The 22,055-nt window shown below is 52.0% G+C and overlaps 10 protein-coding genes across 10 annotated transcripts; 3 read left to right on the top strand and 7 right to left on the bottom strand.

Moving 5' to 3' along the window:
- Positions 1-231: 231 nt before the first annotated feature.
- Positions 232-3,419, top strand: J4E82_004930 (uncharacterized protein; the record flags this gene model as incomplete). The annotated part of the gene is made up of 3 exons (XM_051731202.1): positions 232-2,817; positions 2,861-3,110; positions 3,220-3,419. The coding sequence occupies 3 exons, from the start codon at positions 232-234 to the stop codon at positions 3,417-3,419; spliced, it is 3,036 nt and encodes a 1,011-aa protein (XP_051589137.1).
- Positions 3,420-4,239: 820 nt separating this feature from the next.
- J4E82_004929 (uncharacterized protein) lies at positions 4,240-5,024 on the bottom strand (the record flags this gene model as incomplete). The annotated part of the gene is made up of 2 exons (XM_051731201.1): positions 4,240-4,691; positions 5,012-5,024. The coding sequence occupies 2 exons, from the start codon at positions 5,022-5,024 to the stop codon at positions 4,240-4,242; spliced, it is 465 nt and encodes a 154-aa protein (XP_051589136.1).
- A 382-nt stretch (positions 5,025-5,406) lies between these two features.
- Positions 5,407-6,502, bottom strand: J4E82_004928 (uncharacterized protein; the record flags this gene model as incomplete). Its single annotated transcript, XM_051731200.1, has 3 exons — positions 5,407-5,646; positions 5,698-6,396; positions 6,464-6,502. The coding sequence occupies 3 exons, from the start codon at positions 6,500-6,502 to the stop codon at positions 5,407-5,409; spliced, it is 978 nt and encodes a 325-aa protein (XP_051589135.1).
- Positions 6,503-7,113: 611 nt separating this feature from the next.
- Positions 7,114-8,360, bottom strand: J4E82_004927 (uncharacterized protein; the record flags this gene model as incomplete). The annotated part of the gene is made up of 3 exons (XM_051731199.1): positions 7,114-7,236; positions 7,330-8,190; positions 8,352-8,360. The coding sequence occupies 3 exons, from the start codon at positions 8,358-8,360 to the stop codon at positions 7,114-7,116; spliced, it is 993 nt and encodes a 330-aa protein (XP_051589134.1).
- A 412-nt stretch (positions 8,361-8,772) lies between these two features.
- On the bottom strand, positions 8,773-9,767 carry J4E82_004926 (uncharacterized protein; the record flags this gene model as incomplete). The annotated part of the gene is made up of 2 exons (XM_051731198.1): positions 8,773-9,349; positions 9,412-9,767. The coding sequence occupies 2 exons, from the start codon at positions 9,765-9,767 to the stop codon at positions 8,773-8,775; spliced, it is 933 nt and encodes a 310-aa protein (XP_051589133.1).
- A 203-nt stretch (positions 9,768-9,970) lies between these two features.
- J4E82_004925 (uncharacterized protein) lies at positions 9,971-10,778 on the bottom strand (the record flags this gene model as incomplete). Its single annotated transcript, XM_051731197.1, has 2 exons — positions 9,971-10,375; positions 10,434-10,778. The coding sequence occupies 2 exons, from the start codon at positions 10,776-10,778 to the stop codon at positions 9,971-9,973; spliced, it is 750 nt and encodes a 249-aa protein (XP_051589132.1).
- A 1,982-nt stretch (positions 10,779-12,760) lies between these two features.
- On the top strand, positions 12,761-13,693 carry J4E82_004924 (uncharacterized protein; the record flags this gene model as incomplete). Its single annotated transcript, XM_051731196.1, has 2 exons — positions 12,761-12,819; positions 12,871-13,693. 2 exons carry the CDS (start codon positions 12,761-12,763, stop codon positions 13,691-13,693), a joined length of 882 nt encoding a protein of 293 aa, XP_051589131.1.
- Positions 13,694-16,015: 2,322 nt separating this feature from the next.
- On the bottom strand, positions 16,016-17,569 carry J4E82_004923 (uncharacterized protein; the record flags this gene model as incomplete). Its single annotated transcript, XM_051731195.1, has 2 exons — positions 16,016-17,104; positions 17,156-17,569. 2 exons carry the CDS (start codon positions 17,567-17,569, stop codon positions 16,016-16,018), a joined length of 1,503 nt encoding a protein of 500 aa, XP_051589130.1.
- Positions 17,570-18,640: 1,071 nt separating this feature from the next.
- On the top strand, positions 18,641-20,275 carry J4E82_004922 (uncharacterized protein; the record flags this gene model as incomplete). The annotated part of the gene is made up of 1 exon (XM_051731194.1): positions 18,641-20,275. The coding sequence occupies one exon, from the start codon at positions 18,641-18,643 to the stop codon at positions 20,273-20,275; it is 1,635 nt and encodes a 544-aa protein (XP_051589129.1).
- A 399-nt stretch (positions 20,276-20,674) lies between these two features.
- J4E82_004921 (uncharacterized protein) lies at positions 20,675-21,762 on the bottom strand (the record flags this gene model as incomplete). Its single annotated transcript, XM_051731193.1, has 4 exons — positions 20,675-21,099; positions 21,162-21,502; positions 21,561-21,615; positions 21,696-21,762. 4 exons carry the CDS (start codon positions 21,760-21,762, stop codon positions 20,675-20,677), a joined length of 888 nt encoding a protein of 295 aa, XP_051589128.1.
- Positions 21,763-22,055: the final 293 nt, after the last annotated feature.

The raw sequence follows: 22,055 nt of genomic DNA, 5'->3' as shown, positions 1-22,055 counted from the left end.
TGGTATGCGGGGACGCGGGTGCAGGCAGGTGCAAAAGAAACCCTATGGATGGTTTCCTGGTACAGACTCGCTGCACGTAAACAATGACAGCCGCCCGCGGCCCCTAGCAACAGCCACACATGACGTGATTGGCTGCGGTGCGCTATCACGTGCCGCTTGCATTAGCCCGGGCAGCTCTGTCGCGATTCGCGATATTATCTCGTGAACCACCCACTTTCTCCATCGCGCGTCATGGCGAACAACTACGCGCATCCCCCGCCGATGCAACAGCTCCCGGGCATAAACCTCGCCCCGTATGCGCCAAATGGCCAACAGCCTCCGTTCCCCGCCTTCCCTCCTCCCGATCCTGCCCTCTGGGCCCTGTTCCAGAATGGCTCTTTCCCGCCAGGTGCTCCCAACCTTCCGCCGCCGCCGCCATTCCCCAACATGGCTTTCCCCCCATCTCACTTCCCTCCGCCATCTTCGCTGCCTCCGCCGCCCTCACTACCTCCACCCCCAGAGCGCATACAAGAGGTCATGGATAGCGATCGCGAAGATGGCGAGTTGAGTGAGGGCGGAGGCGACAGTCCACCCACCATCATGGACAAGCTACAGCAGGATCGCGACGCGGCCAAACACTTCATCAAGCTCTTGCATAGCAACAATGTCACCTATCGCGCCCTAGCTCACGAACAGCTTGATCCCGAGCTGCTGAGAGGCCTGTACCAGAGCGCAAACCTGCCGTCGGAACCTGCGCCCATTCTGCCACCTAAGAGCAATGGTGCTGTTTCCAAGGCTCCTGCTGTGCAGCCACTAACGCCTGTTACGCAAGACACCCCCAAGTCTGCCGCGTCGCCAGTAGGCCGTCAAGATTACATAGCACGCCTTCAGGCCGCAAAGGCTGCGAAACAGGCCACCGCCAAAACCACTACTCCCGCGCCGGCTACCAAGACATCCCAGCCTGCGACCCCACCTACTTCTAAACCGCCTGTGACAGACGAACAGAGAGCCCGTAATACCGAGTTGATTAAGCAGCGCTTGGAAGCGATCAAGGCGAGACAGAAGCCGTCGGTTGCGCCAGTTGCGCCAGTTACCCCAGGGTCGCAAACACCTACAAGTACCGCCTACGTGCCATCATTCTCTGCCATCCCGGGTCTCTTCATGAACGCATCTTCGACGTCTAATACACCTGCACCAGCCGCATCTCAACCACAGTCCTCCTTCCCACCCGCTGTCACTCCTCACACACGGCCTCTAGGCCAGTCTCCACACGCTGATCAAGAAGATGATTCAATGATAATAGATGTCAGCGAAGACGAGTCCAACGGTAGCGACATGGATATCGACGACGATCAACCTTCTCTCCAAGCCAGCCAGAATTCGCGCCAGACTGTTGGAAATCTCCCCAACTTTCCTTCTGGTGCGCCACCTGCGACCCCATCAAACGCCACTGTTGGTACGTCTGGTTCGCAGACCCCCAATACGGTTATGCGTGAGAAGGAGTTGGTAGATAAGGAGAAGCAGCTGGTGGCCATGCGAGAGACACTCAAGAGGAAACTTGCTGAAAAGCGAGAGCGAGATAGGTTGGCAGCAGCTACTACCACTGTTGCATCACCATCCTCGAGCCAAAAACCGTCGACGCCAGGTTCATCTCTTCAGACTTCCACATCATTACCGACACGTTCGCACGATGGCAACAACTCACGCCGAATCCGCCGAGCGGAGATCCAATCCAGGCTGCCTACATTGGATGCCGAGATTGCAAGCAACGCGAGTAGGATGGCTCAACTGACCAAAGAGCTGGAACAGCTGACGGCGCAGAACGAGAAGATCGCAAGGGACAAGGAGCAGCTGAGCAAAGAGCTGGAGGACCTTGGTGTTGACACCGAGGGCATGTCTCATGCACAACTACGTGCCAAGAAAGATGAAATTGAGGGCGAACAGTCTTCAGACTCTAACGAATCACTCCAACAAACCCGTCCCGTGGTACAGGCCACATTCGACAACTCTCCTCCAGCTTGGAATCTTCCTCGGAACACCTTTCCTGGACTTGGACAGAATTCAGCGGAGCCTGATGTCTTAACTGGACCAGATAATCTGGGTCACACCCAAGTCTCAGAGAAGATCTCGCAGCAAGACGTCACTCTTCAGCCAGCTGGTGCATTGCAGGTGTCGTCTCAACAAGACGACATCTACTCGGAAGCATCTCAGAACCGCACTGAACCGCAAGATTTGCCAGCCAATGTCCATGTTGTTCCAGCCACAGCGAATGAGGTAGTGCAGGCCAATGCCAACGCTCCTGTGGACCAAGCGATTCAGCAGTCCACCACCGCGCCCTCGCCATCGGAAGAAGGAGAGGAGGTCGACATGTCCGTTAGTGAGGGAGATGATGACGAGGAAGAGTACGAACCGGAATATGAGCCCGAAGAACCCGTCGTCGTCCCAGAAGCCCCTGTGGCAGAGGAAGTTGAGGCCCAGACCAAACCTGAGTTTTCGCTCGCAACCTCGCCGGCTGGTACACAAGAGGAAGAAGCCTATGAACCGCCCGACGTCGACGAAGATATCCCGGAGGTTCAGGGCGGCGATGATGCCCCCACACACCTCGACGCCCCCACGGGTCAGGCTGAAGCGGAAGATGGTGCTATGGACATCGCTACGTCGTCGTCTGATGAAAGCTCAGATGACAGCGAATCAGATGATGAATCTACTCCAGAGCCCGACGTGGAGACTATATCAGCAAAGAACCCGTCGCATCAGGACGCCGAAATGGCCGACGATCTAGCGCCAGAGCTGCAACCACTTCGAGAGGTAACATCGACGGTGGTCGCTGGCGAACCTGTATGTCAATCACCATTTGGGAGGCTTAGCTAATCTAGATCAGGTGCCTGTGCCCGCTGAGATCGAAGAACCACAGCCACCCAAGTTCACTCCGTACGAGAGCCCGCTACGGATGTTCAAATCTTACCGTTACCATCCTTCTTATGCTCAAGATGTGCAAGGTGGCTTCCTATCCTTGACTTTCAGTCATCAGATAAACCCAGAGAAGCCTCTCTGCCAGTACGAGTCAACTGGTGGCGTATGCAACGACCCTGAATGTCCTGATCAGCACTTCAGGGAGGTTGCCATTACTGGTGCGTTGTAGAGGAGTTTTTTCCTTTGTTTCAGAGTTTCATTTTTCTTTTACTACTACAGTTTTCACGACTGTACATATGCGCAAATACTAACTTGTATCTTCAATAGGTGACAGACTGCTTGTTCAGCTCGGAACCGCCAACCCCGGTAAGACGTCCGAGGAGAAGCAACGCTGGAATGACGGTCTCCGTGGCGTGCTCAAAGACCTCCGCCAGAGAAACATCAAGGATCCCAACGGTATTGCCGCGGAAATTGCGAGGTTTCGCCGTGAATTTCTCAAGGACGATACTCGTGTCGTCAACATGTAATAACTTTCCCGCTCCCCCTGTTCTGTTCTAGTGCTCGCTAGGACGGGGGCGGTGGCTTATACCTCTTTCTAATATTTCGCTAAGTGGTATTTGCATACCTCTAATTTCGTACTGACCTTGATCACTACAGTAGTCCACTTCTTCTGCATGTCGGACTCCACTGTTATGGGAAAGAATTCTGTTCCCAGTATATACGGAATGAGAGCGTTCGTCGAGAGCGGGAAGCCGAACAAAGAAGAGTTCACCAAAAGCAGGAACTTTATGAACCAGAAAGAGTTCGCCGCGAGCTGGAACTCGACAAACAACGGATACGCCAACAGCTACTGGAACTCAAGAAGAATCGTTACCGTGATTGCCGGGAGTTCCTTCGAGCCTACAGAAGAAAGCTCTGAGCTCTACCGTAACATGCGACTGTGGGCGCTCGGGGGCGCGCATTCCCTCTCGACTGTAAGCATCGATACCCTTCTGCATTGGCGTGGAGTTTGGCTCTGGTCTTGTTCTCTATCGCTCTAGTGTCTGAACATTGGTACAACACTCTTATCAACATTCCTACCCTCACTGCAATTGCCCACGTATGCTGCTAGCTGCGCTCAATCACATGAGATTCGGTCATCTCCAACAAAGCGAGTTGATGCAGCTGCGGGGACATGATTGTGGTCAGGGCGAATAGCCAGTCTAAATAGGCAACAAATAAATGAAATCTCATATGTTAACAGCACGACTACCACATGTGTACTGTATATATGTTGTGAGAGGCATAGATAGATTGATTTGGCTATACTAAGACTACTCGCTCGCTAGATTTTTTTTAATGACACATCTAGTTGGAGATGCCAATAACACCGCAAGCGGGACGAGCGCCAGCGTTACCAGTCTTCTTCGACTCCTCGTGTCCGCCCTTGCCGAGGTCATCAGTTCCAGCGTGGACGACAATGGTACGGCCAATGACGCTCTCGGAGCCGATCAACTTGATCAACTTGTCTGTGACACTTCCCTGCGCATTGCCCTGACCATCAGTCTTGAAGTTGCCCAAGTCACCGACGTGGCGCTCCTCGTCCTCGGGGGCACCGTGTGTCTTGTTGTGGGGGTTGAAGTGGGGACCGGCGGATGTGCAGCCGTTTGTGTTGTCGCCAAAGGCGTGGACGTGCATGCCACGCTCAGCGTTGGCGTCGTGGCCGGTGATGTTCCATGAGATGGTGGTGTTGGAGGACTCGTCAGCCTGCTCAAAGGTGACGGTACCCTTGATGTTGGAGTCTCCACGGAGGACGGCGACTGTAATCTTGCGTTAGTATAACGTTGTTTTTAAGCTTCTGTAACGTAGGTATGTCTGAGCACGTAGTAGAAGGCCATCAAGGTGTCTCGCGTAAGGAGAGCTGATTGGAGACCCCCGGAAGACCCAAGAATGGTCCACGCTGCGGGAATGACAGCAGGGTCCTCATAACGGCTCCAAAGCTGTCCAATTGACCTCTTTGCAGCGTTTTGATACCGCTGAGTACCGCGTCGTCGAGGTAATCTGCTCAATCTTACGCACCCCGACGACCCCACCATGCCGCAATGGGGAAAGCTTGTGAAGCTACTGAACATGGACGTACCAGCTTTGACCATTTTGACGGTTATGTGATTTGTATTGATGGTATTGATGTGTGTTTTGGGATTGTGATTGTGTAGGCGTTGATGGAGAGGAAGAGAGAAGCTATCAGACAGCTGTCTCTCGGTGAGCTTTGAAAGCCGAATGCGGGGCTGTCCAAATGTAGTGACGCAACTCCACTAATGCCGGGCCAGAACCGACGAATGATTAATACCTACCATGCCCACGACTTGACGTGGTTCCGCATACATTCACGTGTAATCTTGAGTAATGTTTACACTCATGGTTTCACAGGGGCCAGTTTGTCATTTTACATCTGATATCAATTTTACTATCTATTTACGAAAGCCTTAAGAGTCTTCAGATGCTCATTACACGGCCGTTATCGGACTAAGCAATTTATGCGGCCTGGATCTTCTTGCGGAGGATGTCCTTGAGGGTGATGGCATCAGCAGCGAATTTTGAGATACCCTCACGGAGCTTCTCGACGGCCATCTGGTCCTCGTTGAAGTAGAAGCGGAACTCAGCCTCGTCGTTGATGTAGGTCTTCTTCTCAAGGTCGAGCTTGCTGGCATCCTCGGCGACGAGCTTCTTGGGGACGTCGTCTTGTGAGTTGTAAAGCTCCTCAAGTAGGTTGGGCTGGGTCCGTTAGTCAAATGTGTAAGAGAACAGTTTATCGGCGAAACTTACAGCAATGGTCAGGTAGTCGCAACCAGCCAGCTCGGTGACCTCACCGACGCTACGGAAAGATGCGCCCATGACAATGGTCTTGTAGCCGTGCTTCTTGTAGTAGTTGAAGATTTGCACGACGGACTTGACACCGGGGTCCTCCTCCTTCTTGTACTCCTTCTTGTGTGCGGCCTTGTACCAGTCAAGAATACGGCCAACGAAGGGAGAGATGAGGTAGGCACCGGCCTCGGCGGCGGCGATGGCCTGGACTTGTGAGAACATGAGGGTCAAGTTGCAGTTGATGCCGTGCTTGGACTGCAGGATCTCAGCAGCCTTGATACCCTCCCATGTGGATGCGAGCTTGATGAGGACGCGCTCCTTGTCGATGCCAATCTCCTTGTAGAGATCGATGATGTGCAGCGCCTTGTTTACGGACTGCTCTGTGGAGAAAGAGAAGCGCGCATCGACTTCTGTTGAGACCTTGCCGGGGACAATCTGGAGGATCTCCTTGCCAAACTGTACCAGCAGGTTGTCAAGTGTGGTGTCGACCTGGTTCTCGAGGTCTGTGCCGTTCTTCTTGCCGTATGCGACGGCCGCGTCGATGAGCTTCTCGTACTCGGGCTTCTTAGACGCGGCGAGAATCAACGAGGGGTTGGTGGTCGCATCCTGGGGCTGGTACTTCTTGATGGTAGCGAAGTCACCAGAGTCGGCGACGACGGTCTGTAGGGCGAATTGGTTAGATATAATTCTTCCGCGTACTTGGTGTTGCGACTGTGAGAATACTTACGGTGCCAGAGGCCTTGAGTTGGTCGAGGGAGCTAGGCATTGTGGGTGGGTATATGTGTGTAGATGGGGAATGTGAAGTGGAATGCAAGTGTCTATGTGTGCACTTGATGTTACAGGTGATGTGAGTGTCTTATGAAGTGGTATGAGGTTGGAGAGCAAAAGTGTCTGTTGGGACAGCTGCAGCGGTGGGGCTCTTTCATACGTAGCGCCCCTCATCCTTCCGGGCCCCTCCATGGAAAAACAGCGTCACACTGGGTCACCAAGTGGCAATCACGGCAGAAGGCGCTCGCTCAGTCAGCCCTCTCACCGTATCTGGTAACCACTAGCGACGGAAATTTTGGCGCATCGGAGCACTGTCGTCCGAGCCATCCACGTGCAATTCATCATTACGAAGAAGCTTGTTTGTCGCGAGTTCTAGCCAACACTCTACAGCACACCGGAGCAAAGGCATTCACTGTATCGTATGTTTTTAGCCGCGGGCTGCAAATTCCCGCGAATGCCTCCAGGGCAGGTTCGGCCAAAAGTCCGATCCGGAGAAAACGATCCTCTTCTTCTGACTTCCGCGCTCGAGCCATGTTGGACCTATCACGATGGTCTTGGTAGCATACTGTGGATGAGGCAATTTCTTCATACTACGATAACAGTCGAACATTACAACTTCGACTTGCCAATCCCCCCACCCCATCCATCTTGCTGCAGCCACCCATACACCTCGCTATACTGCTCCTGAAGATTGCTAACTGTATGCCCTGCTCCACTCGGTCCCGGATCATTCTATATCACCAGCTGTTAGCATACATACACAATTCAACACGGTCAGTGAATACGTAAGAATGCCTCTACTAGCCTCGTCTGCTTCGCGCCTACCTCAAGGATCTTGCCTCCGCCCAGCTCAGTTTCTTCTAACAATCGCAACATGGCTTCGGCCACTTCCTCGGGCGTTGCCCACGCGTCCTTGGTCTCATCGATGAACGTCATTTTTTCTGGATGTTCGGTCCACAGGGGTGTTTTGATGACGCCAGGTGCCACGCCGTTGACGCGAAGTCCCATTTCTGCCTCGAGCGTTCCTAAGGAGCGTACAAAGCCGTTCATGGCGTGCTTAGCGGCCGTGTAGATGGGCGCATGCAAATTGGGATTTTGGCCGGCAATGCTGGAGATGATGACGACTCTCTTTGGATTTTGCGCACTCACTTTCTCTACGCCGGGAGGTGGGTTAAGAAAGTGTGAGATGGCGAGCTGCGTCGTACGGATCGGGTGGGTAATATTGATGTCGATACTTGCATATCGTCCTCCGTCGACCTGGTCTCTACTTGCGCTGCCGGCAACGCCTGGAGGATGCCAGAAGTTACTCCAATGGGGTTCGTAGACGCCTGCCCCTGGACACACGATATCGATCTTTCCGAACTCTTGGACGCCGACCTCAAACATGCGCTTCAACTGCGGCCAGTCCGTCACATCGGTTTTCTGAAAGACAGCTCGTGGTTTATCCTGTTCTTTGGTACTGTATTCTTGAACCAACTTCTCCGCTTCGGGTCGAAGTGAAAGATCGGCTATGAGGACAGAGCAGCCATGGCTGAGAAGCAGAGCTGCAAAAGAAAAGTTAATACCTGAACCAGCTCCTGTGATTATAGCACTTTGTCCTTTGACACTGAACGCCTGTCCGACTCTTGTCTCATTGACTAAACCCGGTTGTCTTGCTGCCATGGCTTTCTCGAATCTTGCTCTTGACTTTGCTCAGATGGATGACCACAACAGGGCAATAGTCGAGTGGCCGCCAGAGCATATTTATATGTGCTAATATGCAAGTACACGATGTCCTACATTCACGCGTCTAGCCAGAACGGAATGCCTCATTGGGTAATAGGAGGGGTAGCCGTGGGGTAGCTCACTCCGAGCATTCCTGTATGCGGGGAAAGTTTGCCGAGCTTCAACCCTTCTGCACTTCCATGAAGCTCGTATCCATTTAGTTATATCTTACATACGCGGTCCGTCCTAGAGATTTTCGTCGTGCTACAAAACTACTGGTGTAACGAAAAACTTGGCGACTGTTCCAGTGCATTACCTGTGCAACTTTGAGAATATAAACGTTTTTGTATTGGTGTGACTTGCCAGATTTCAAGTCATCATGCTAACGAGATGAGGCAACGAGCTTCTGGAAAACATGCTGTCGCATTATGTTGGACTAGAATCGCTTTTCGTTTACTCAAAATAAGATTATGTACGTGTCACTCAGTCCGACGTCATCGTCTTTGGGATATCAATGTGTATATCAAGCATCACCTAACGCCGTTTGCGCCAAGTGTGCAAATGCTAATTCCGTTTCCTTAGCTCACTACGTTCCTGTCCATCGACTCCACTGGATCTCGGGAGCGGCTCGCCATTTCCCACACCTGAGACGTGACTCAATCGAATCAGCTCGTCCATCATGGCATCTCTTGTCTTTTTGACCAGGCCATCTACGTGCTCTGCCGTCAAACCCTTCGTTTGTATTGGCGGTAAGACGGTAACATCCACCACACCTGGGGAGAATCTCTTGCCCTTGACGTCCAGAACGTGGTAGTAGTTACCACAAACGACGGGCACAATGGGAACTTGTGCTTGTACTGCAAGATGGAACGCGCCCTTCTTGAAGGGTAGGAGATCAGGTTTTGAGGCATATGATCGCGTGCCTTCAGGGAAGATGAAGACGTTCTGGCGTGTTGTTTTCATCGTGTGAGCAGCCGTGTCGAATGCAGCGCGAGACGAGGTGCGGTTTGCGCGGTCGATAAAGACGGTTTTGGAGAGCGCCATGAACCAGCCCAGTAGAGGCACAAACTTGAGCGACTTCTTGGCCGTCACGGAGGTGTATTTTGGGAACATGCAGCCGAGCATGAGGACATCGAGTTCGCTATAAAAAATGTCAGCACCGCGGTCGAGGCTTGGCCTGGCAAGAGAGCCTTGGAAACCCACGTCTGATGATTGCCCACGAATACTGCTGGACGGTCCTTGAGGGCGTCTTCTCCACTAAGACCTCCCTCTTTCTTCATGCTCCCGGTCACTCGAAACGTCACGCCAGTGCCCAACCACATGCACCACTTGAACGCTCGCGCAACCGTCCATTGAATGAGTCCACCATAGCCCACCATGCGTAGAGGTATAGCCACAAGTGTGCCGTACAGGGCGCAGCTCAACATGAGTGTAAAGGAGCTTATTGCGAAGGCGTAGTACGACACCAGCTGGGCGGGCTTCGCGGGCAGCACGAGCGAGAGCAGGCGCATGGCTATGACAAGCACGGCGGGCATGGCGAGGTAGGTGAGCCAGCCCATGGCGAAGCCTCTTGTCAGAGAGAGAAGGAGAGGGCGCGCGTATGTGAAGGTGTAGGTGTAGGTGCAGTTGTGTTCGTGTGTGTTGAAGCGAGTTGAAGCTTGGTGGGGGACTTTTTTGTCACGCGCCGAGGTTCGCACCTGCCTTGCTAACTCGCTAAAATTGGAGTGTGACACCGCCATGTGCAATCAACCCATGTACCTATTCATCGAGCTCCTGTCTTCTCCACAGAACCAGCAGAGCTTGCCCGTACTGTCGTACTCCTTCGCTGCCGTAACCAAGTCGTTACTACAATGTACGATGCGGTTATATACACAAGTAGAAGGGGAAGCAAAATCCACCGCCACGCTTCCATGTTTCTAACCCTGCTTTTGATTTGAGCGTGTTGCGCTCCATGGGCTAGGGGAAGATCGAGGATAGCCCTGAACCACGTCTCAGGTGTCCATTTCTCAGCCGGGTAGTTGAGGCCGGCTGCGTTGATGGCGATGGGCTCGCGAATCCGCTGGCCAGTCGTCTGGTATGTGACTACGAAGACGAAGATGAAGGCTGATAGGCTGAAAATGGTACCGATCAGCAGCAAGGTGGTGAGAGCGGTAAGGCTTCTTGAGGCCTGCTTACAACGATCAGCATGCTGTCCGAGTAGGTGGGAAGAGTTTCATTCGACATACCTGGCCAGCCTTCCTCATCCTCCATGCCGTCAACATGCCAAAGATGCCCAAGAAGAATCCATACACTGCTAGGCCGTTGCTTTCATGCCCTTGGTCGGTCCACAGATTCTTAGGCTCAACATTGATTTGGGTGGGATTTCCAGGCCAGTCCACTTGATATGTGTGCACATGATGCTTCTGGTCCAGCAGCCATGCTACCATGGAACTGACCAAACTGAAAATGACGATTGAAAGAGCGCAGAGCAAGGCGCTGGAAGCGAAAAGTGGCCAATGGATACCATGTTGTCTAGCCACCGATGCCTGAGATGTGGGCGCTGCGCGAGAAGATCGTTGGAATATGCCCATACTTGTCGAATTGTTTGTTATAATTTGGTATACCGATCGAGAGTGAACGACAAACACGTTTCCCCACGGTTCATCGTCAGGTGTTATACGCTTCACATCTGGGGCTGAGCCTTTTCTCCCGTCATGGTGGCACACATTCGGGGCTGATTGATGAGATCAGCACCACTCAAGCTTAGTTGCCGCACAGCCTTGGACGCTTCAGGCAAGCTACTTCTCTCATATGTCCTAATATTAGCAGAAAGCATGGTATCGTCAGCAAGCATGTGGACATTTTGATGCCTAGACTCCTAACTGTTCAGCTTGGCATGTTTAGAATCTCATCGATTGACGCCAGGGTTACCATGTACGTCAGCTGTATCAAAGCCATAGACATGCACAATCTAGTATAAAATCCTGAAGATTGCCTGTCTTCGAAACAATGGTGAGATGACGCTGGTGCATTGTTTCTTGTTTCGAAACAGGGCAATTTTTACGAAACCTGACGGGTTCCGCGTCCACTCTGGGGTTTGAACAACTTCTGATAAAAGCAGGGCTGGAGTTGTTGCGTCTCAGGGAAGGCAACGCAGTCGCGTAATTTGACCATGTTTTCTTCCTCACTCAAGAAAGCTGGAGAGTGGACACATAGGATGTCATTGGATGCTCATGAGGACGATGGCCGGGTCCTGTCGCGCTTCGGGTCGATCCTGCCCGCTCGGGAGCGCTAACCCAACCACCCACATAATTTACCAGAACGCGTCCCCGTACTTTGCATTCCATGACAGAAGCCGACAAACTACAAGCTCAAGTTCGCGTTGCAATTATTCAAACTTAGCGCCATATCGCAAGAGAGCGAAACAGATGCAGGTTGATAACGTAGCTCTGTTTGGGGCCCTCGACGCGACCTACGTCACGTCTGGGCAGCGGCTACCCGTCACATACACACACGCCCTCGCGCGTGGTCACACACACAAACGCGCAGTACAACGCTTCCTGCTGCTTGTTCAAGCGAGCATACAGGCCGGGATTCCACGCGTAGGGTTTGTATTGGAACGGACCATCATCGCGCGGAACATACTGACGATGCTTTAAATGCAAACTTGTCGGCAGGCACCATGCTTGCAGATTGCGCAGAAGCCATTCAACTTTTCATGATTCCGCTTTATCGCGGCAGCCGTTCGTATTCGGACTAGAGCTTGACTTTACAGACGTGATAGCCGTTTTAACGACCGACGTGAGTATGGGCGGCTATTGCACGGCCCACCTACAGCCCTTATGGGGAGCGCAGAGCCAATACCCAAAATCGACGTCGAATACACTTTCAGCCTCTTTACTCAATCCATCCTTAATTTTATAGCAAGGATGCACCGGCAACCAATCATCCTTGGATGTAATAGACCTGCGATTGGATGTCGACCTTTGGTATGAGTACGGCGTAGTCAAAGCGATATGCAAGCTCGGCACATTGGGCTCAACAGCTTGATGGTCTAGGGACGAAGCTTTATATGTTCTATGTCGAGCTGAAATCTGGGTATGTATAAGTTGTTATTTTCGTCCGCTCTTTGTTCCACCATTCGCTTTTTACTATTCTGAGTGTCTGGCTGGTCCGACAACGTGGATACTCTCTATTAATATCAACCCAAAATATCTTGGTTGCATTCATGCGGCTGCCTCACCGGTCTATCAACAGTATTCAACCACTTCCGAGTATCTATACAACTTTTCCATCTAATTACGATAGCTCTCAGTCCACAGACACACCTGGAGTTAACTCTGGAACATGCCTTCTCAAAAAGATCGAGGATGGAATTGAGATTGTTCCGTTCGAGAGGAGCAACATTCTTTCCGCCCCCATACTCAGCCCAGATCAAAATGAGAAAGAGGTTTTTGTGCCGTCATGTAACGCGATTGATGCGCATGAAAAGCCTCTGCCCAATCTTCCAAGATGCATGTGGCATCGAATGTCTCGACAGCAACGCATTTTGGCCCTGTTGGCGATACAATTCATGATGCTTCTTACGATTGGGTTGAGTCTTTTAGCTATAAAAGATCAATCTCCTATCAGGTAACTACTCCAATGCCCAGTTTTAGGATGCCGCTAACGACGTACCTATAGGGATCGAAGCGCTGCTGTATACACTGCGAGTGACGGCTCTCCAAGTGACAACTACACCAGCGGTATTCGCCGTGGTATTTTTGCGCTACCGATTCAACTTCCACAACAACAGGATTCGGCATGCCTAGCAAGCGACAATCAGTTGAATCCATGGAAGTGCGCATCCAACTCAACCTTTCAACTCAGTGTACTCCCTGCCCCGGCAGGCAACGAAACTTCAACTATGATAGCGGTAGGGTCACCATCCAACGACACCAGCGTTCGTCACGGCGAGGGCATACCAAACATCCCGCCCTTGGAATTGTCAGTGGTTGCAGGTGCTAGGAACGAAGATGGGTCTACCTATCATTTTCGAACTACCTACGACAAAGTCGTGTTGCTCGCCGAGGATGAGTTCCCCGTCGATGGGCAGTTACAAGCCCATCCTTCGGCGCTGGGTGATCCGTTCCAGCCTGGGAGTAACCTGTGGCAGTGCGTCTTCAACGAGACCCTGCTTGAAGGTTACATATACGTCACTAGAGTGACAAGCACTGCACCGGATACCGCCAAAACTAAGACTGCAGGACTTTCGGACTTCCCTTACTCCGTGAGATTATTTGAAGAATGGGCGCCAGGTGGCAAGACGCCTTATTGTCAGAAGGTGACTATGGGATCGGACGGCACCCTGGCTCCACTCTCAGAAGAGATAGCGTTGCGCCTAGAAGACTCTCAGGGTAATCTTGCAGCCTCCATGTCACGATCCACAAAACGTACCGGAGATCGAGAGCAACGACAAGAGGTGCGCGCAGATCACTGTCAGTGTCAATGGCTGGTTGATGGGTAACTGTATCGTACTATGTGTAGTGAAAGCAGGTTCGCGACCACGTTAAACCCCCGTCTTTCGCGCTGTCACAGCGTCTTTATCACACTGTTCACGTGTCTATAATTTTAGCCAGAGTTGATCAATCAACCATATCGGGGTGCGCAATACCGAGAGATGACATGTTCTCAAATCTACAAAGACTTGATTGGACTCTGAACACACGACTCCACTCAGTACCGTGTATCATTCGTGCACGTACACACCATGTCCAGTAGATGAACAAAAAACCCCCAGAGGCTTCTCAACCTTACGAAGCCAGCTGCAACTAAAGCACTCCTTAAGCTTTATCGCCGCTCGGTCACTATTCAGGCGCGCATACAGAAAATTGTATCCTCACTGATCCATCAAGCCTTCGTGGTCTGGAATTTGTATCATACGCCACATTCCGTTCTCCGAATCTCTAATATTGTCAGGAAAGTCGCGAGCACTCAATCTAGAGACCGGAGTTAAGGAGCGGCACAATGCAACACCAAGGAACACCCTCACGTATACCAATCCGCATCAAGACTGAAGATGGTGCTCCACTTGCAGCCAGTCTTGAGATACCACGACGCCAGACTTCCCGTGTGAGATCGCCATCTCAAACTCCAGTCAAAGTCAAGGTCGAAGATGTCGAAGAAGATGTCGACGAAGATGCTGAAGAAGATGTAGTACCAGTAATAGTCAATACCGAAACACCGCGACGCTTCCCTTCCTTCTCCGAATTTCAAGAGGCATGGTCCCGATCGCCACTCCGTGTGCCAACTCCACTTGCTCGGGAGTTTTACCGGTGTATGATAGTCAAAAGAGAGAGCGATGAACTTTTGGGAAGTGAGGATGGCATGCCGCTTCTATGCCATGATTGTGATCGATCTGCTGGCATACACACAAAGAAGCTGCCCACTGAGGCCTCTTGCGATTTGTGTTCGCCTTCACCACGATCGGTCGTGAAGTTCAAGGAGGAAGCAGAACTATTGTCTGGACGCCATATTCCTGCAGGAGCGTACAAAGCTGAGACTATATCACCATCCGCCTCCCCGAAAATCCAACACCAAACTCACCCTGCCACAAACCAGTCAAGGCTATACCACGAAGCGCGTTTCTCAGGCCGCAACACTGCCACGTCACCTCCAACATGTCGCCCAGATACTGAATTCTCCTACCTGCTGCCCGTCACGCCAACACCGTTCAGCACACCAAATGCTCCCATCAATCCCTATAATCGCCCGGCACATCTACATTGCATCCCGGGTTCATTACTTGAGGGAATGCATCGGCGAACGAGATGGGGTAGGAGGGATATTTGGGACAAGCAGGACGACAAGGAACGACGGAAACGACGGGCAAAGCATGAGAAACGAGCCAAGCAGCGCAAACAAGCAAAGCAGGACAAGCCGGTGAAGCAAGCAGCGCGGATACCAGCACGAATACCGCAGTCGCCATCTGCGCGTCTAGCCGAGTACGTCGCTGAGGATGAGCATGAGATCTCTCACGAAACTTCGCACGAAGAAGCAGAGTCAGGACATGAACAAACCTGCGCATGGTACAAGATCCCCTTCTGTAAATGCTGTGCATGTATCATGGTCGTCGGAACAAAGCTTCTACGTAGCATCTTCATTCCGTCGCTAGTCGTTGTTCCCCGTCCTTGTCGAACCACATCCATGATACCAAAACCAAAGAGATGGGTTAGGAAGAGGAAATGGTGTCATCTGCAGAAGAGCAGCAAAAGGCGCGATGGACAGGAAGTGATAGGTGATGAATCGCATGCTGCAAGGCGGCATGAACTTTTTATACCGGGTAGGGTGGTAGTAGTTAGGGAGATTTGAATGGCGTGTGAGTGGTCATGGATGGGACGGTGGTAGTGAATGATTGCCGTGGAGTGAGCTGAAGAACACTCGATCATCTCGGAGCACAGTTTCCAGGCTTTCCTCTGCATTGCCATGAATTGGAGCAAAAATAAGGGATCGAAGGCAAAAATGTGATATCAAAATGGGATTCATAGATGTATGAGGTTTTCATATTTGAAGATGATGTTTTCATTCATTGACATCAATGTAGCGTTATGTACTATTTTGTACCGTTTTGTGCCATCCATATAGCTATGCAATGTCTACGTGAGAAAAGAAAAAGAAGACGAAGAAGTGGAGGAAGAAAGAAGTTAAGACGAGAATATTTCTTCATCGCCATGAATGCGGCATGCGTATCTAACGCTTGGCCACTTGAAAGTATTTACACCAACATAATCCCACTACAATCCCAATGCGAGTCTAACGTTTCGTCTTATCGAAACTCTATCAAGTGACTCTAGAAGGCCAGCAAGACAGCTCCTACAACAGCACCGACGAGACCGCTGGCCTTCATGTGGCTTGCAGCACCAGTGAACTCTGCTGGGGGCGCAGAGAAGGTGGCGTTGCCAGATGGCTGGGGTAGGGCACCGGTGGGCGCTGAGGGTACGACGACACCAGGTGCAGACCTAGTGTCAATCTCAATGCCGGACTCAGTTGGGTAGGGAGGAGACGAAGGTGCTGCAGAAGTGACAATAGGTGTCTGAGCAGTGCTGGCCAATGGTGTCTCTGCAACAGATGAAGCGACATCCGAAGGGAGGACGGCAGAGTATTCAGTCGAGAAAGTGGCGGGTGGTGCGTCAGTGATAGCAGGAGGAGCACCAGTGACGGTAACGGTGGCAGTGCCACACTCGCATGGCTCATCTCCGTTATCGCTGCCAGAGGGAGAATCGCCAGAGGGAGAGTCAGGGCTGCCTGACTTTTGAGGAACAGCTGCACCACCAGTGGGGTAGTTGAAGTCAGACTTGCCGCCAGCAGCGCCGTCAACTGGGGCAGGTGTCGCACCTGACTGCTCGCTCTCAGTGCAGGTGGTGGATGCGTTAGAACCGTTTCCAGCCTCGCCAGTAGCGGATGGTGCGTCGACACCAGACTCGAGCGGAGCGGCAGGAGCAGTAGCGGAGGCCTCGATAGCTACAGAGTTGACAGGAGCACCCTCTGTGTTACCGGCATCGATGACCTTGATAGACTTGAAGTCACCAGTCTTGTCTGTCCACTCGTACTCCTTTCCGGGCGAGTAGTTGATAACCTTGATCGACTTGACGGTCATGGTAAAGGGCGCATCGTCGTAAGTGACGTTGCCACCCGCCCACTGGCGAGTACCTTCATCTTTGGAGTCACCACCTGGCCAGTTTCCAAGGCGCACATTACAAGGCGTCTGCGGGTAGTTCTTGCCGCCATTGGCATCAGCAAAGTTCAAAGTACGCGTGGGCTTGTCATCAACGATCCAGGTAAGTGACTCAGCAGTCCAGTTGAGAGCGTACTTGTGGAACTCGTTTTGGTTGTTGGGAGCATCAGCCTCGATCATGCGATCATAGGTAGTAGTGTTGCCCTGATTCTCATGTTAGTCGAAAGATGAAACCAGTTGACTTTCTTTTCATACCTTTCCAAAGTAGTTTTGCTGGACGCGGCTGTCTACACCTCCAATCCATTCCCAGTCAACCTCATCCAAGTTGTCGGACTGGAGAACAATGGAGGAGATGATACCAACGCCAGGGGCTGCCTTCATGACAACTTCGACGTATCCAAAGTGGAGATAGGCCTCGGATCCGATGGTAGGGGCATCGCCCTTCTTGGCAACAGTAAATTCAGCACCCTCGGGTACATAGTTAAGAGTTCCAGCTGTCTGCTTCCAGCCCTTGATAGCATCCTTGCCAGCAGTGAAGTCTGTTTCCCAGGTCTGAGGCATGGCGGGGTCGTTGGGGCACTTCTTCTCCATGGGGTTGCAATCGGTGAAGGTCTGAGCTGTGGCCAAAGCAGCCAGCACGCTCGCCGTAGTGTATGTAGAGAAATGCATTTTCTTGAGTTTGGACGCGGTTGAGAAGTTCGGAGATCAAGTTGCTAATGCGCAAAAGAAAGGCTTCTGAGCTCGAGAGAATGTAGTCTTCACAGAAAAGCCCGTTACTGTGATGGGAAGTTCACGCGCAAAGACACAATGTCAACAATGCGTACGGTGCGGTAGTAGTGAAAGAATGTAAAGCTCTGCAAAGAGAGTGTTGGGAAAAGGAATGTAATGAATGCGGTCGTCCTGGCGTCCAGACGTCTGACTGAGAGAGTGTGAGGTATAAAAAGGTCGGATAAAGAATGCAAAGCAATACTGCGTGCCAGAGGAGCTCCGACTATTAAAAGTCGCGAAATGGTTTGCGAAGCAATCTCGGTACCCACCGGGATAAGCACAGCGACCATGGGACGAGTCCATGCGGCATCAGCAGCCCTTCCATGGTGTGTCCAATTCTGGTGCTGCGCAGACCTGAGTGGTCGTGATGGCCCTCCTGAAGTGTTTCACAAGCCGGCGGTGGAGACTAGGGTGTGTCAGAATAGTCCAGCCGCCTTGCCCGTTATGACGGCGACTCCGTCTAGGCCTATCAGAGCGAGGATGTGCCTGGCCTGTGTTTCTTCTGACAAGCCACTAATTATTTTGCTTTGGGCTGAGTTGGACATGCCTGTTCGCTGTGGCTGTGTTGCTGCGCACTCGAAGTGGAACAGACTGACAGTCCCCCCCCAGATTGCGATGAGCAGCGATACGCGTTCCTATCTTATCCTGTAGTCGTCGATCATCCGAGCATGACATCACCTCAGGTCGGATAGCGACGTGCCATTCTTGGCTCGGTGTTGATGCGTTACCTCACATTTTCAGGGGTTTTGTGACATCCCTTGGTTGGGACCGGTTGCAATCGTCTCGCCGCAGACGCGCGTGAATACGAAGAGCGCGCGTCGAGACCGGCTAGTCTTTCGATGGAGTTCACCGCCTTGGGCAGAACCGCGGGGCTTCGTGGGCTTCGTGGGGCAAATTCGTGAATCATTCACATGACGAGACCCTGCCTAACTTTTTTTTTTTGCGTCGAAAGAATATACCACACAACCAACCATGGCCACCACCGACGGAGGAGTTGAGCTGCCAACGCAACAGCCCGAACAAGTCGAGCAAGCGAACCAAGTCGATCAAGTCGAAGAATCTGCACCGGCAGAGACAACAACCAACGATGAGGATAACGAAATTGACGACTTATTTGATGACGACGATGAAATAGTGCCTGAACTGATATCGGGCGACCACCACGACTTTACCAAAGCATACAACCGCCAGCGAAAGCTCAACGATACGAACATACCAGACGATCACAAGCCCAAGTCGAACCCACAGAAGCCTTCAGCCAACACAAATGCCTCCATCGATGATCAAGTCGCATCGCTATCAAAGCATGCCGGCAAGATTCGCCTCACGGGGAACATGACGGGCGCGTCGGGGGGCAACGCAAGGAACAAAGACAAGGCAGACCGCGCGACAACTGAACAAGTGTTGGACCGAAGGACTCAGATGATCCTGCTCCAGCTCATAAACCGCGGCGCAATCTCAGAGATTCACGGTGTCATCTCCACAGGAAAAGAAGCCAATGTCTACCATGCTATGGTAGAAGCTACGGATGATGATGCCGAGTCCATCCACCGCGCCGTCAAGGTATACAAAACGTCCATCCTTGTCTTCAAGGACCGCGCCAAGTACGTCGAAGGCGAGTTCCGCTTCAGACAGGGATACAACAAGAGCAACAACCGTGCCATGGTACGGATGTGGGCAGACAAGGAGCGCAGGAATCTGGCCAGAATACACGATGCAGGTATCCCGTCACCAATGGCTCATGCGCTGCGAAACCACGTTCTTGTCATGGGCTTTGTGGGCGACCGCAAGGGCAAGGCCGCGCCTCGTCTAAAGGATGTGCGCTTCGAGGGTCTTACAGCAGAGGAAGAAGACGCAAAATGGACCAGTCTCTATCTCGAGATGCTGGCCTACATGCGCATAATGTACCAGACATGTCGCCTCGTCCATGCCGACTTGAGCGAATACAACGTCCTGTACCACGAAGGCAAGCAATGGATCATCGATGTCTCGCAAGCCGTCGAACACGACCATCCCCGCTCTCTCGAGTTTTTGCGTATGGATATCAAGAACGTATCTGATTTCTTCCGCTCACGCAATGTTGAAACGCTTAGTGAGCGCAAGGCTTATGCCTACATCACAAGTGAATCAGGTGCCAAGACTGTTCAAGAGCAACCACAGATGGAAGACAGCATCCGTAGCTTGTTGAACAAGAAGCCGTTGACCGAGGAGGAAAGGAAGAAGGAAGAGGAAGACGACGATGTCTTCCGCAACCAATATATCCCACAGACACTCGAACAAGTCTACGATATTGAACGCGATGCTGAGCTTGTCAATGCTGGTGCTGGCTCCGACCTTCCATACCAAGCCCTCCTTGCTGACAGAGTCGTTAACAACGAATCTGAAGGCGAGGATTCAGACGATGGCTCGGATGATGGTAGCTCGTCTGAGGTTGATCAAAGTATCTTCGAAAAGGGCCCAAGTCGTGGAAAGAAACACGTGGATCATGACGAGAAGGTCGCACACAAGAAGGCCGTTAAGGAAGAGAAGCGGGAGAAGAGGAAGGAGAAGATGCCGAAACACATGAAGAAGAAACTGACCAGTCAAGGCGGTGGCCGTAAGAAGTGAGCTTGGATATCAACCGACCTTTGAGTCTTTCAGCGATTGCAGGGAACACCTACAGCGCGCAAGTATATGCGCTTGCTCGCATGCGATGGTGGGAGAAGCATGAAGAGGAGAAGCCCAGCCAAACTCAGGTCACCGCAGTATTGTGGTCGTCATTCAGAAAGCTTCGAGTCCTTTCTTTCCAAGTCGTATCTTGGATTACAAACTACCGTAGCGGTACACACTACGGTGTGTTCTATAAGCCTCTGAGCTTGGCTCAGAAAGAGAGCTTCGTTGTAGCACGCCTGTGTAGACCACAAGTACTGGGACTTTGCTCCGGTACGGTAGATAGATGCGATTGCCGCTTTTAAAGTGGTAGAATCAAAAATTGTTCCGCCATTTGGCGAAGTGTCTTGTTTAACTTCATAGCATGTTCTTCCTCCACGCTCTCGTGCCCAGCTTCTCAATCTCTGGTACCTCGACCGGCCCTCTGACCTCCTCATCTTCCAGTGCTTCCACGACCGCCTCACCCACCAAATCCGCTTTCAAAGGCTTGATGCCTCCTGCTCCCATTAGCCACGTCAACCGTCCTCCGACTGCACTGTTTATCATGGCTGCTACGCCGCCCGCTGCCGCAATGGGGAGGGTGAATGTGCGGCTACTGTCGTACATGAATGGCGCGCGAATGAAGATGGATCGCATGGTAGGGAAGGTGGAGGCGATGAGAGATTCGGCCTCGCGTTTCGTCGTGATATAGCGTGCTGGGAGGATGGGTGTGCCTGCTGCAGCGGAGATGTAGAGGTAGGTCGGAACTTTGCGTGTGGAGGCTTCTTTGGCTAGGGATACGGCTGTTTGCGCAGCATGGTTAGTTGTATGTACTGATAAGGGACTTTGAGAGAATGCATCATACCAGTGTCGCGATTCATAATTTCGTATGTGAGTTGTCCATCACTCTCCTGCGGCCGCAACTTCTCCCCTTCCTTCCGTGTCAGCGGGTTTTGGGTTCCAGCCTTGGTCTTGCTAAATGCCCGTTGCAGACCCTTGATGGGACTCTCCCGTCCACTGACAACGCCTTTGTAATCTGCTTCCAGTAATATGCCCATGCTATGTATCACCGCATCTGCGCCTTCGAGGTGTTTGGTATACGACTCGGGGTCAAGGATGTCGCCTTTTTGCCATGACACCTTGTCTGACCAGTCCGGTGGTGTTTGTGAGGAAGAGACGGAGGACCAATGTGGAGTGCCTGAACGCCTAGGATCTTGTCAACAAAGGCTCGGGATGATTCGAAAGAGGGAAAGAATAGGCCTACGAGATTGAGGTTACGCTCCAGCCCCTATGTGCTGCGGCTCTACATATCCGGCTACCTGTGTGCCATGTTAGCTAGCTGATGTGCTGGCATGGAGCTGTTACTCCAATCATCTGGGAGTTTTTCTGGGTTACATACCCAAGAAGCCATTGCCGCCGCATACGACGAGTTTCTTCTTTACAGCCTGGGCTGTTGTCGAGGCCATTGTTGTGCTATATGATGGTTGGTGGGTGAGCAATTGGAGTCACACAATTGTTTGGTAGGAAAGTGATGGGAAGCTCGAGTGCTGATGTCACTCCACATCGCGCGCGTCGCGTAAGATCGAGGCAGGGATCTGTGCGGAGGAGCTATAGACTTCCGCTTCTTGTATACAGGGCCGCTTCATAATCAAACATGCATTGTCAATGAGATATATCTGTGTATCAGACAATGTGCACCAGCTAAAGGCATTTTGGCGTTGTAATGCGCATCGCGCTCAAAATTCTACCTATCAGAAGA

Source organism: Alternaria postmessia (genome assembly GCF_024291825.1).
Source record: "Alternaria postmessia strain BMP 2775 chromosome Unknown scaffold_24, whole genome shotgun sequence".
NCBI classification, from domain to species: domain Eukaryota; kingdom Fungi; phylum Ascomycota; class Dothideomycetes; order Pleosporales; family Pleosporaceae; genus Alternaria; species Alternaria postmessia.
This window is presented reverse-complemented; position numbering and strand designations above follow the sequence as displayed.